Consider the following 12,667-nt stretch of genomic DNA (forward strand, 5'->3'; position numbering starts at 1 on the left):
GGTGTACTATTCAGTCAAAAGAAGGTTAAGTGTGTGACATTTATAGCTAAATGATTGCCTATTAAGACTATAATCTTGAGTGAAACAGGTAGGACACACATGTGCAAATACTGAACAGTTTCTCCAGTGTGAGGAACTGAAAGTATAAATGAGAACCAAAATGTATAATTGATATTGTGAAATGGGAAGAAAAAGTTAAAACAGGGAGGTAAATTGGGGTGGGGAGGAAAGAAGAGAAAGAAATTTGAGAACAGAAGGAAAAAATAAAAGCAAAGATTTTGTAAATAAGGAGGGGTTGGGGTGGAAGGGAAGGAAGGGAATGGGAAAAAACAAGAACCAAGATATATCTTGTCCAGGTACAAATTTCTAATGATGAATGCAATTGCAATGTATACCTAAAATGTACCAATAGACTTATGAATTTAAAAAAGTCAGTATGAAGATTCTTTAAAATTACAGCTACCAGTTGATACAGCCATATCACTCCTCAGTATATCCTCAAAATGATTAAAGTTACCAGATTACAGTAATATTTGCATATTCATGTTTATTATGGCAAATCTACAATAAATTAAACTGACAGACACTGTGGTATCTGTCAATGGATGAATGGCTAAAGAAAATATGTATATATGCACAAGGGAATATTTTTGTTTATAAAAATGATGAAGTCAAATCCCACAATTTGTGGACAAATAGATGAAACTGGAGGTCATCGTGTTAAACAAAATAAGCTGGAATTAGAAAGTCAACTATCACACATTTTTTCCCATATGTAAAAATATGAAAAATGTTTACAAAAAGAAAGAAGAAATGACAGGAAAATAGATGGGAGAGAAATAGGGAAGTGGAAGGGATTCAAGGGAGAGTAGAGGAGAGGAAGAGGTAATGGGAGAGTTAAATTAATCAAAGTGTGTTATATGCATATGCAAATATGTTGAAATAAAGCTCACTATTCTATACAACAAATGTGAGCCACTAACATTAAAAATAAAGTGGAAAAATAATTAAACAATATTTTTCAAGTTCAAACTTGTAGAAGAACATCCACAGCAATAGCCAAAGGATGTTCCCAATAGCCAAAAGATGAAAATAATCCAAATGTATGTTAAGTGATGAATGGATCAATAGAATGTGCCATGTCTGTGCAAAGAGACAATCTTTGGGTTTAAAAGAAGGTAAAACACTGATGCATGCTTCAGGGTGAAGGAAACTTGAGAATACAGTGACAAATGAGAGAAGTAACCACAAAAGGCTGTGTATTGAGCAGTTACATTTATATGACATGTCCAAAAAAGGCAAATCAACAGAATCAGAAAAGAAATTAATATTTGCCTAAGCCAGAAGAGGATAGGAAAGTTGATAATTACAAAGTACAGGTTTTTAAATTGATAAAAGTATTCTATAATTGGCAGTGCTGATGGCAACAATAATTTTTAAATTTACCAAAAAAAAAAAAAAAAAGAACAAGAAGAAGAAAGAAAAGAAAAGACAAAACCCCATGAAATTCTAGTTTAAATGGGGAAGTAGTATGGTATGTGAATAAAAAAATCAACCTGTTATTTAAAAAGAGATAGAGAATGAAACAGTAGTCCACATACTTATTAAGAGGAAGAGTGGATCAAAAATACCAAATTTTAAGAGCTTCTTGACTTTTCCCACAAACAGATCCTCTGGGTTGTTGAGGGAATCGACATTCACTCCAAATGACGTGCCAGTGATCACATCCATGCTGTAGGCCCCAAAGATGCTGAGTAGAGAAAGACATGAAAAATTAAAATTTCCACTTTTCTGCCATCCTTCTGTTACTTACTGAGCAAGACATGGGAGTAAATTCTTATGACCAGGAAAGATATAAGTCCCACACCCTGTCAGGACTATCTGTTGGACAGTCTGCAATCTATGTTCCCCTCACTCTTGTTTAGTATTTATCGAGGGCCAATGATGCAACTCCCCTTTTGCTAGGGGTGACAGGGACATAGGGTGATTTAAACTGATGAATACCGATAAATTACAGTGATGTGAGTTGGATGTACAAACACCATACATCATCAGGACAAGGGTGGAGTAATTGACTTTTCCTAGAGGAAACAAGAAAGGTGACATGAATCTAGGGCTTGATTCATCGTAGTCTGTGAACATAGCTTGTCCTTCACACATCATACAACAGTAACACCCTGTTCTGAGTTGCTAGGAGCATCATCCATCTTGACCACATCCTTTGTTCAAGCTCCTGATAGACCTATTCTTCCCCTACACTAGGAATCTGAGTTGCCTTCAGGGCAGAATCATTCCTGCAGAATATGGAAACCAAGACTATTCTTCATTTAAAACTATAGTAAATCTCTCCTTTTTGCGAGGTAGGCAGTGCAACCACTGGGCCAAATCCCCAGCTCTCCTCCTTTTTGGATTGGTAGGATCCCACACTTAAGTAACCACATGTCTCTAGTGAGCACAGTGCAATCTCAATTTACTCATGACTCTTTCGTAATTCCAAATTTTCCATCATAAATGTTGTAGTTGCCTGACCCATAACCTCTCCAGGCTGACATTAAAAGAACAAGAATTGATGAGAACATTTAATAGTTCCACTTTTATGGCAATCTCTATAAATCTCTCTTGTGAAGAGATTTAAGTTAATTTCTACATTGTCATTTTTGTGGCCCATGAATGATCTCCCAATAACTAAAAGTGCCTTTCCTGCTACCACTTCCTACCTTCTACACTAACAAGTTTGACATGACTGTATTTTGTTTCCTAAACTATACATTTTATCCTCCAGAAGAGCCAAAAACATGATTAAGCAGCTAACTTAATCTTGATCCTTATAAATATGGGGAAGATTTTCCCCTAAATTCCCAACTTTCTCTTGGAAGATGTGCCTTCTTGGATGGCCCATAGAAACTTTAACACAACACTGGTGCTTTTCTCTGGCTTCTGGAGTTACTCAGCAGCAGAAATTTCAGCTCTCTGGCAGGCTGCAGGAGACTCTCATAACTGTTCAGAAGGCCAGCTGGTGCACTAGTACTAAATCTTAAATTGAGTTTATTGGTACATTTAAGGTACACAGTACAATTACGTTCATTATTGGGATCTTGTACCTTTACATGACAGGTCTTTGTTCTCATTTTTCCCCTTGTCCATGCCCTCCCTTCACCCCCTCCTTTCCTCCCCATTTACAAACACTTTATTTACATTTTTTCATTTTGTCATATTTTTTCTTTTCCCTTATTACCTTTCCCATTTTCCCTACACCTTTAGCCCTTTTATTCCTATTTCACATGGTCAATTATCTCATTAGGATCTTATGTACAGCCCATTTGCCCATCAGTTGCAAACTGGATAAAGAAGATGTGGTTTTTCTATAAAATGGAGTACTACTCAGCCATAAAGAATGAGAAATTAGATTCATTCATAGCAAAATGGATACATATCGAGGATATACTCCTAAGTGAAGTAAATAAGTCACACATGTGTAAATACCAAATAGTTTCTCTGGTGTGAAAAGCTACTTACTCTTTCATGGAGACAGGTTCACCTTTCTTGGCTTCCTGTCTCAGATTTTTCACCAGCACATCTCCATACTGCTCAATGATGGGGAACATCTAAGCACAAAACAAAAACACACCACCACTTAAGTACATGAGGATACTCAAGCCCTACAGTCTATGTCTTGCCCAAGGATGAAGCCATAATTGTCATTTATAGTGAATCTGGGTTTTTTACTTTAAAAAGTTTAATTGGACCATCTGTTGAGAAAGATGATAGGGATATATATAAATTAAGAATTTTACTAATTGAAATCTCAAGTAAAAATTAGAGGAGGATTACTAAATCAATAAAAATAACATGTAAAACTCCTAGTAGATATCCTTCCTTTTCTAGAATTAATCTTTTCTAAGAAAACAGATCTGTCTTTGCCAGAAGTAGATATCCTGGGTGGCATTTCATTCTGATAGACTGACTCTGTAATAAACATTATTTAAAAACCTATTAGTGTGGCCATGTATATTATGGTAGATGTATGTCTATGAATGAGCTATTGGCATCTTTTATGTCCTAATACTGAATCTTATAATATATACTGCAAAGCATAAAGATAAACTGCCACCTTTCAAAGTTCAAATTCAGAGCATCACCCTTGGAAAACCATTATGCTCTTAACTTCTATAGGTCTGCAGATTCATTGTTTAAGTTTCCTGTTAAAAGTCCTCTTGTTTTATTACCTCCTTGAGTTTCCCAGTAGTGAAGGCTGGGGACAGCAATGTTCTTATTCTCTTCCATTCTTCGTCCTTAGATATACTGATGGCTTTCTTCATAAATCCCACTGGACCAAAAGACTGCAGTCCAAAGAAAAGATATTTTGCCCTACATAAGTTTTGGAGATTTACACAGAAGAATTTGTAGAAATGTATCAATGCTTAACAACTACTCACTGGCTGTATGTCAGGTGACTGGCCCTATATCAGACACTGAATAAATGTTTCTTACAAATGATTAGTTTTCTGGGAGGTGCTTTAGTCACTTTAACACCTGCAAAATTTCCACATGATTGGGAAACTCTCCTTCCAGGTAACAGAGAGGACAAAAACCTACCACATTCTCCTGGGTGGAGCAAAGTGGAAATAGATAAGTAAAAGTTGTCAGATACATTGGACACCTGCAGGTTGCCTTAGATCAGTTCTGTCTTTATGTTTATATAGGACATGAGCACCTTGACGATGGAAAGCCTAGATATGGTGATTTTATAAATATTTATACTTAATACTTAAAGGATTAGGACTTGAACTGTTAATCTGGAGAAACAAGATAATTTTGTGAAAGTTATTTCTGTTAACTTTTTTCCTCCAAGGACAGATGAAAAAAGAATGATGATTCTTCTCCCACCTTGAAGCTGACAAATCAATGCAAACTCCTTCAAACTTACCACCATGATCTAAAAATATATTCTGTATTAAAATGGACACTTCCAATAGTTATTCATAACAAAAATTAAGAAGACTAAGAAGGAAATTTCCTCAATTTAATAAACAATTCTATGGAAAGCACGACTTTCACTAACAAGGCACTTACTGGTGAAACACTATATGCTTTTACCCTAAAATCAGAAACAACTCAAAAAAAGCCTCAGTCAGCTAGACCCAGAAAGACACGTTAAAATATCAGTCATTTAAATGTAAGATAGTGATTACAATGGGTTTGGAAGAAGCTGTGGAGGGTGTCTAAAGGGAGGCTGAATTTCTTGATGAATGCAAGTAGTATATTAAATCTCATAATATCTAAACAATACATATTAAACAAAAATTTTAGTATAGATAGGAAGTCTACAGAAATTCTCAAAAGCCGATGCATCAAGTAAAATTGGGTAAAATAAAGAAGATTAAAGATTGTATCCTTTATAATATACATTCTAAACACTCTTACTCAAGCATCATAGTTGAACTAAATATTCAACTGTTGCAATAAGGCAAGAAAAAAGTTACATGGCTTGAAAAGGAAAAAATATTCTAAGAATCAATGTAATACACAAAAATCTGTGGAACTTATGAGTTCCAAGGTTTTAGGATAGAAAGGTAGCACACAAAAACTGGCCTCATTTCTAAGATAAATTGGGAGTACACAAAAATACATTTCTACTGTTAATCAATTCAAAGAAAATGAAATATTTTAAATATAATCCTGGAAAAACATGAACAGGCCTGTATGTTGAAAACTACAAAATGTTGATGAAAGGAATAAAGAAAATCCTAAAGGAATGGAGAGGTACATCGCAGTCATGGATTAACAAAATGAATCTATTAAAGATAATGATGCTTTGCAAAGGTACCTATTAATAAAATTTAACCCATCGAAATATTGGCAATTTTCCTTGTAGAAATAGAAAGTTTATTCTGAATTTATATGACAAGGCAAAGAAAAAAGAATAGGTAAAAATGTTCAGAAAAATATAAAATAAGATGGGAAGAACCATTCTGCATATGTTGACTCAGTGTATAGTTGTCATAATAACAGTGGTGGTACAGGAGGAGGAACAGGCACAGTGATTAAATGGGACATAATTGAAAATGAGAAATAGATCCTCACACACAGATCCCAGTGATTTTTGACAGTGGTACAAATGTGATTCAGCAGAAGGAGAGCAACCTTCCCAAAGACAGTGTTGGAAAATTGTGATGCAAATGGGCCTAAAAGAAAAGAAACTTGATCCAAACCTCATACATTATAAAACAGGTAATACTAACCAGATCATATATGTAAATGTAAACCATGTAACTATGTAATATTTAGGACAGAAAAACAGTAGCAAAGAAGGTTCAGGTAAAGAAGTTACAGAAGTGCCAACAAAAGCACAATCAGGAAAAAAGAAATAGATGTATTTGGGTCCTCCAAAAGAGGACAATTGCTGTGAAAAGTTTCATGTTAAGAGGAAAGATGAGCTACATGTCATAATTCTAATGGACCAGCAGAGAGCCTCATAGTAAAGAACCAGTTCTTCACGTTGACTACATTGATGGTTACACATATGTGCACATGTGATGAATTTGCATACAGCTAAAAGCATACACACAGACGCACAGGCAATAAGAGCACAAGAAACTGCAAAGGATGGATTGTATCTATTTACAATTAGGACTGTTACAAGTGCATATTAAATTTATACTTATGAAAGACACTGCCATTGGGCAAAACAGTATACAGGCTGTATGAAACCTCCTGGTTTATTCTTTTGACAATGTTCTGTGAATTTATTATTATTTCATGATAAAATTGAGTTAAAAAGTAAATACTAAGATGTTTAAAAATGGATGCCTACCCGCCTGTTAGTGAAGGCAGAATAACACTCTTTCACCAGCACTGTCTTGATCATATCTGGATCTGTGATAGCTAACACAGGCTGTTGACCATCATAAAACCTGTGGCAGGAAAACAGAGCTTATTAAACTTTTCCTTTCAGCATTAAATTAAAAGGAAATCAACATAAAGAAGGCCATGCATTTGAAAGTATACAATATTAAGGCTTCAAATAATGCAATTAAAGAGGACTAAAGAAAGTAAAAATGGAGACTAGAGGAAACAAAACCATTAGAAACTAAGGCTAACAGTCCCAGGGCAATCAAAGCCTGGAGAAAAGTCATAACATGCAATGTTCTCTGTCTAATTCAGATTGTGGACTTCAACTCTTGTGATGTATTGGAGCCTTGGCCAGATGAGCCTCCAAAATCTTATAACAGACAGTTACATGCCAAGAACTCTGGGCTGACACTGTCCTCAGGCACTAGAACTTCACCCTAACATGATAACCAAATGCAAGTTTCCAGAATACTCACCCCCACATTTTTCTGTACTTTATATAACAATTTGTGTCAAAAACCCAAAAACCCTGGAAAGAGAAGTAAAAATAAATTTAATTATTGTGCTAAATATTAGATGTTACCACATATCTAATAGACACAAATAACTGGAATCCCATAAATTCAGGTTAATATCCCTCACTGGCAGTTGGAGGGAAGATCTTATTCAGAGATATCTGAAAGAAAACAGTATCTCCTTGTCTATTAATTACAGGAATTCCTTCTCTTTTAGGAGTGTTTGTTCTACTTTCTCTTGTGATGTCTCTGAAATCCTGTAACCTTGGCATTATTTCCTCTGTGGGCATGTGTGGAAACCAAAGCTGAGGAAAGTGAGTTTCCCAGGAGCAAGCAAGCTCTTTTACTTCCTCATTCAGCATCCTTTTCATTGATTTTTATAAACTATTTTTTGAATTCTAGCTTATTTAGAATTTTGAAAACACCAGTTATTGGTTATTTGAGATATGCAAATTAAAACAATGCTGAGATTCTAAATCACTCCAAAATGAATTGCTATTATCAAGAAACCAGCCAACAACAAATACTGGTGGGGCTGTGGGGGAACCCTTCTCCACTGTTGGTGGGAGTATAGACTGATGAAGCCACTGTGGAAAGCAGTGTAAAGATTCTTTAAAAAACTAGGATAAAAACTCCCATTTGACTGAGCTATTCCTTTTCTTGGTCTCTTCCTAAAAGAATTAAAAGCATCATACCACAATGTTATATGCACATCCACGTTTATAGAGGCACATTTTGTAAGTGCTAAATCATATGCCAGACATGGTGGTACACACCTGTAATCCCAGCACTTGGGAAGCTGAGACAGGAGGATTGTGGCAAGTTTGAGGCAAGCCTGGGCTACACTGTGAGTTCAGGGCCAGCCTGAATTACAAAGAGAGACCCTGCCTCGAAAAAATGAAAAAAAAAAAATAAAGCTAAATCTTGGAAACAACCCAAATGCCCATCAACTGATGAATGGATGGAAAAGATGTGTTTTTTTTAAATACATGGAATACTACTATTCAGCCAAAAGAAAGGTAAATTTGAGACATTTCTAGGTAAATGGATGTATCTTAAAACCATACTTTTAAGTGAAATAAATGGAACACACATGTGTAAATATTATATTGTTTCTCTGGTGCAAGAAACTGAAGGTATACATAAAGACCAAAATATATAATAGATATAAATATATTCTTTTAAGATCATGATACATATTGTATTTAACATTGTTATGTAATGTATTTAACAGTTATTCTCTAATTATTTTTTCATGAAAATTTCTTTCATAGAATGCCTTTTATATTTTCTTTATTAATATCTACTCCTACTACTTTATAATATAAATAACTAAATAAATATTCAAGTCTCTGCCTCCCCCCTAAAAAGCCACTAGTGATATCTGTCATTAAATTTATGTCTCAGTCATATTGTTGAGCGAAAACATGAGTTAATGAAGTCAAAGCAGAATCTCCTCCTAGTACTCCCACTCAAGACGGAAATTTGGAGAGATGCCACCTCTACATATAGACACACAAGTTCTGAGTTTTTACTTCTGAAAATCACAAACACACATTTCCATTTCTAGTTTCAGCTGTGATCTTTTAACTATGCAAAAAAGTTCCTTGAGGTCTTTATGTACCTTCTTGGAATCTGCACAGGGTAAAAATAGAACCTACCTTTGACACTCATAAAGTCTAATATGTAGTCCTCAACATGGAGTACTGATGTGCAGGACAGCTCAGCTGATCAATTGAGGCAAACTTGGGCGCCAAAGAGTTATGATTTGAGGCCCAGGAAAAAAGCTGGCCATGCTCTAAATCAGGCCCACAAAACACTTCCTGAAAAATGAATATGTCATGGTTTCCTGCCAAGGAGCAGTTTTTTCTTTTTTTAACTAATGGAATCATGCTTCTCTGCACAACCCTAAAAAGTAGAAGAAGGAAAACAAACAGTACTTACCTTACGATAAGACAGAATAGTTCCAAAAAAGGGAAGAGGTTTTGGCCCAGGAATTCCCAACTTCTTAAAAAGGCCATGTGAAGAGGTCCCGTATCTACAAGGTGATAGGGAAAGCCAGGTACAGGGACTGTGACTATATAAATATATGAGTCACTAGTTACAGATTCAGGAACTGGAGGTCAGTCAAAGAAGATAACACGTAATAAATAAGTGACAATAAAATCTCCACAGCTACAAGTACACTCGCTCATTACCTTCTCTCTCACATTCCCTGAAAAATCCCCCAAATCACAAAGATTGCTGAAACCCTTAGACTCCCACTGTGAGAGTGAGTACTTGATAAAAATCTAGAAACTTGAGTTTGAATGCTTCTGAGAGATTTGGGGTAGAACTTTTCAATGTCATTTCAGTCACTTGTGTTAACTTAGGAAATACATATGATGCCAACACACCTACTCCCTAGTGACTTCCAGTATGGGCCAGTACACATGGTATCTCTAGTAGTTCTGCCTTGAGGGGAAAGGAGAGCAATGTTCTGTCACTTGCTCCTAACTCCTACGTGGGTATCTTTTATTTCACTGGCTCTCCTTGACAATGAGAAATTAAGACAATTTAGTGATCAGGTATATAAAGAAACACATAAAGCAAAATAAACTGCTGCACAGGTATATTTTAAAACATAGTAGTCTATGACACAGACATAGATGTTTGCATCTTGGATTTATATTCTTGGCATTTTTCTAAAAATATGAGGTCGTTTTAAGAATACCTCTGGTCATAAACACTGCACCCAATAGACCTATTTTCACTTTCTGAAGGAACAGGATGTACAAGTGATGATCAAAATATATGCTGAATGTTTACAATTTAAAAAATTTATTACATTAAAAGACACATTGGAATGGGGCTTTTTTAAATAAAGAGGGGAAGTAGGGTTGGAGGGAGATGAGGGGAATGGGAAAGAAAGAGGAATCAGATACATCATGTACAGATACAAATTCCCTCTGATGAATGTGATCATTGTGTGTATATCTAAATTGTACCAATAAAATTTTAAAAAATTAAATGAGACAAATTGGCATTAATCCCCCTCAAAATATTTGTCCACCTTTGACCCCACTCATCCCATTGTTCTTGCCACTTTCGGAAGCACTTTTGGAGTTCTCTTTCATGCATGTTTTTCGTTGTGCTCTCATGGCTTCCTTGATATCCTGAATTGATTAAAAATTCTTACCTTTCACTGTCCTTTGAACTTTAGGGAAAAGCTAGAAAAGGCACAGTGCCAGATCAGGTAAATACAGTGGTTGAAGACACATTGAATGGTTTTTTTTGGACAGAAATAGCCATTCATATTTTGAATTCATTCAGGACATTGAGTCAGCCATAAAAAGATACATAAAAAGGACTTCCAAAACTGCTGAAAAAATGACAAGAATCATGGACTAAATGTATTTGAAATGAGAGTGAGTATACTGAGGAGAATTAATGATAGTGTGTCTTTTACAATGAGAAATGTTTTAAAATTTTAAAAATTCACTATATTCTAAATCAAATCTTGTACTATGTCAAAGAAATTTTAGTACTGAGTAGAATAACACAATTTAATGAACTGTAAAGAATTATTATGTGGAAAACATACTGCCCTAAATTACTTTCACTTCAAAGATTCACTTTATATTTCTATTTTCTATTTTCATTTCATCATGAACATCTATCATTTTACATGTAAATTGAGACAGAAATCAAATGTGATGTGAGGGGAGCTTCTGCTACCCATATTCCAAAATAACACCTCTCTCCACCTGGAATCCCACCATGGACAGGAACTTCTGTATTAGATAGTTTTGATTCATGCCTTGTACAGTAATTTACAGGGAAATATTTTTTCGTACTGGAGATCGAACTCAGGATCTTGCACTTGTGAGACAGGTGACGGCACCACTGAGCTAAATCCCCAGCCCCAGGAAAAAATATTTTTAACACAAGCTGGCTCACTGACTCTTGGATTCTGAGGCTGTCAGTAGAGTTTTACATCAGGGAATAATTATAACCCTTCCCTGATGCTAAACTCCCAGGGACAGGAAGGAAAATAATAAAAGTTCAAAATATCTGGAAGTTCTTTACTCAAAAGAAGCATTTGCACTTAAAGAGTTCAATTTATTGCATAGTAGCAGAATAGAATTGTTTGGAGGAGGGGAGTTCTATGGAAGGATATCAGAAGAGAGACAAGAATTTCATTTGAACCTGTCATGAGTTCTGGAGTAATCTTGGAGAGTTTTGTAAGTGGTTCTGGGGGGTGGGTACAGAAAACAAGAACCTCTGTCAATAAGGGGCTGTCTTCCTGCTCATCTCTCAATAGACTGAGAACAGAAAGATAATTGCACAGAAACTTATGCAGAAATTTTATTCCCAAATTCTGAGAAGGTGTATAAGAGTGCTTCTCACTGCACATGTTAACCAGTGATGTAATATGCCTTCACTAAATTCTGGTTAGATAGTTCAGGCCCAAATTGTGACTCACTCAGGTCATTCCCCAAAGCAAGTAACGTCACTAACCCTTCCAGGCCATAGAAATTGGGAGTTTGATAGGAAGGGAGTGCTTATTAATTCCTTCAAAGGCTCTGCATAAGATGAGCAATAATTCCTTAGGTTTCTTACTCTTAAACAAGTTCCCCGTCATTTTCACTTTTGATTTTTGAAACAGATGAGAGAAAGACTGGCCTGATTTGTAACCCAAGTTGTAGTCACAGAGGTGAGGAGCCTGGACAGTTACTCACAGATAGAGGAGCACTAGGCAGATAGCCAGGAGAACCCGGGTTTCCATAGAATAGTTTGGGATCAGGTCCATTACCAGTTGCCTTCAACAATTATTTCTTCTGAGTTTTCCTTCCAGTGGATTGTGTGGCACTTTGTGGAACTGTGCTTCCAGGGATGTCCTTCCCTTCTGGTTGTGATTCAGTGAGAATCTTCACAAACGTTTATGTGGGAAAGGAGGTGGGGCTGGATGTGCATTCAAGTAGCAGGGCTCTACGCTCTCCACCCCAGTTACAGAGTCCAGTGCTTCTCTATCTTACCCATTGGCTGAGTCATGAACATACTTATTCTGGTCTTGTGACATATTTTGTAGAAAAATCAATAAAGCTAAATGGTTTCATGAAGTCCAAAGATCTTTGCTTCTTATCAGAAGCATTGCATCACCTGTACCTTGTCCTTATATCTAGGGCTGCCCTTATGCTGATATACTTGAGATCCACCCAAACAAGGCACATATATGTATTTATTTTCTTCTCCAATCCCTTTGCCTAAACTTCTTGTTGCCCACGGAATGTTCTTATTCAACCTTCAAAAGTCATGAA

General features: G+C 35.9%; 1 protein-coding gene across 2 annotated transcripts in view; it reads right to left on the minus strand.

Moving 5' to 3' along the window:
• Positions 1 to 12,372, minus strand: part of LOC104853022 (cytochrome P450 3A9) — a 45,086-nt gene extending 32,714 nt beyond the window's left edge. Inside the window, exons 1-7 of one of the 2 annotated variants that reach the window (XM_010610842.1) lie at positions 12,089 to 12,372; positions 9,312 to 9,405; positions 7,329 to 7,381; positions 6,815 to 6,914; positions 4,227 to 4,340; positions 3,517 to 3,605; positions 1,632 to 1,750 (exon numbers count right to left, since the gene is read on the minus strand). In XM_010610842.1, coding sequence (XP_010609144.1) covers positions 1,632 to 1,750; positions 3,517 to 3,605; positions 4,227 to 4,340; positions 6,815 to 6,914; positions 7,329 to 7,381; positions 9,312 to 9,405; positions 12,089 to 12,159 — 640 coding nt within the window. In that variant the 5' untranslated portion in view covers positions 12,160 to 12,372. Of the gene's footprint in view, positions 1 to 1,601; positions 1,751 to 3,516; positions 3,606 to 4,226; positions 4,341 to 6,814; positions 6,915 to 7,328; positions 7,382 to 9,311; positions 9,406 to 12,088 lie in introns of both variants that reach the window. The other variant, XM_010610841.1, reaches the window with a different exon arrangement.
• Between the last annotated feature and the right edge of the window lie 295 nt (positions 12,373 to 12,667).

This window comes from Fukomys damarensis, unplaced genomic scaffold (assembly GCF_012274545.1).
Source record: "Fukomys damarensis isolate Sample0158 unplaced genomic scaffold, DMR_v1.0_HiC HiC_scaffold_17, whole genome shotgun sequence".
Taxonomy (NCBI): domain Eukaryota; kingdom Metazoa; phylum Chordata; class Mammalia; order Rodentia; family Bathyergidae; genus Fukomys; species Fukomys damarensis.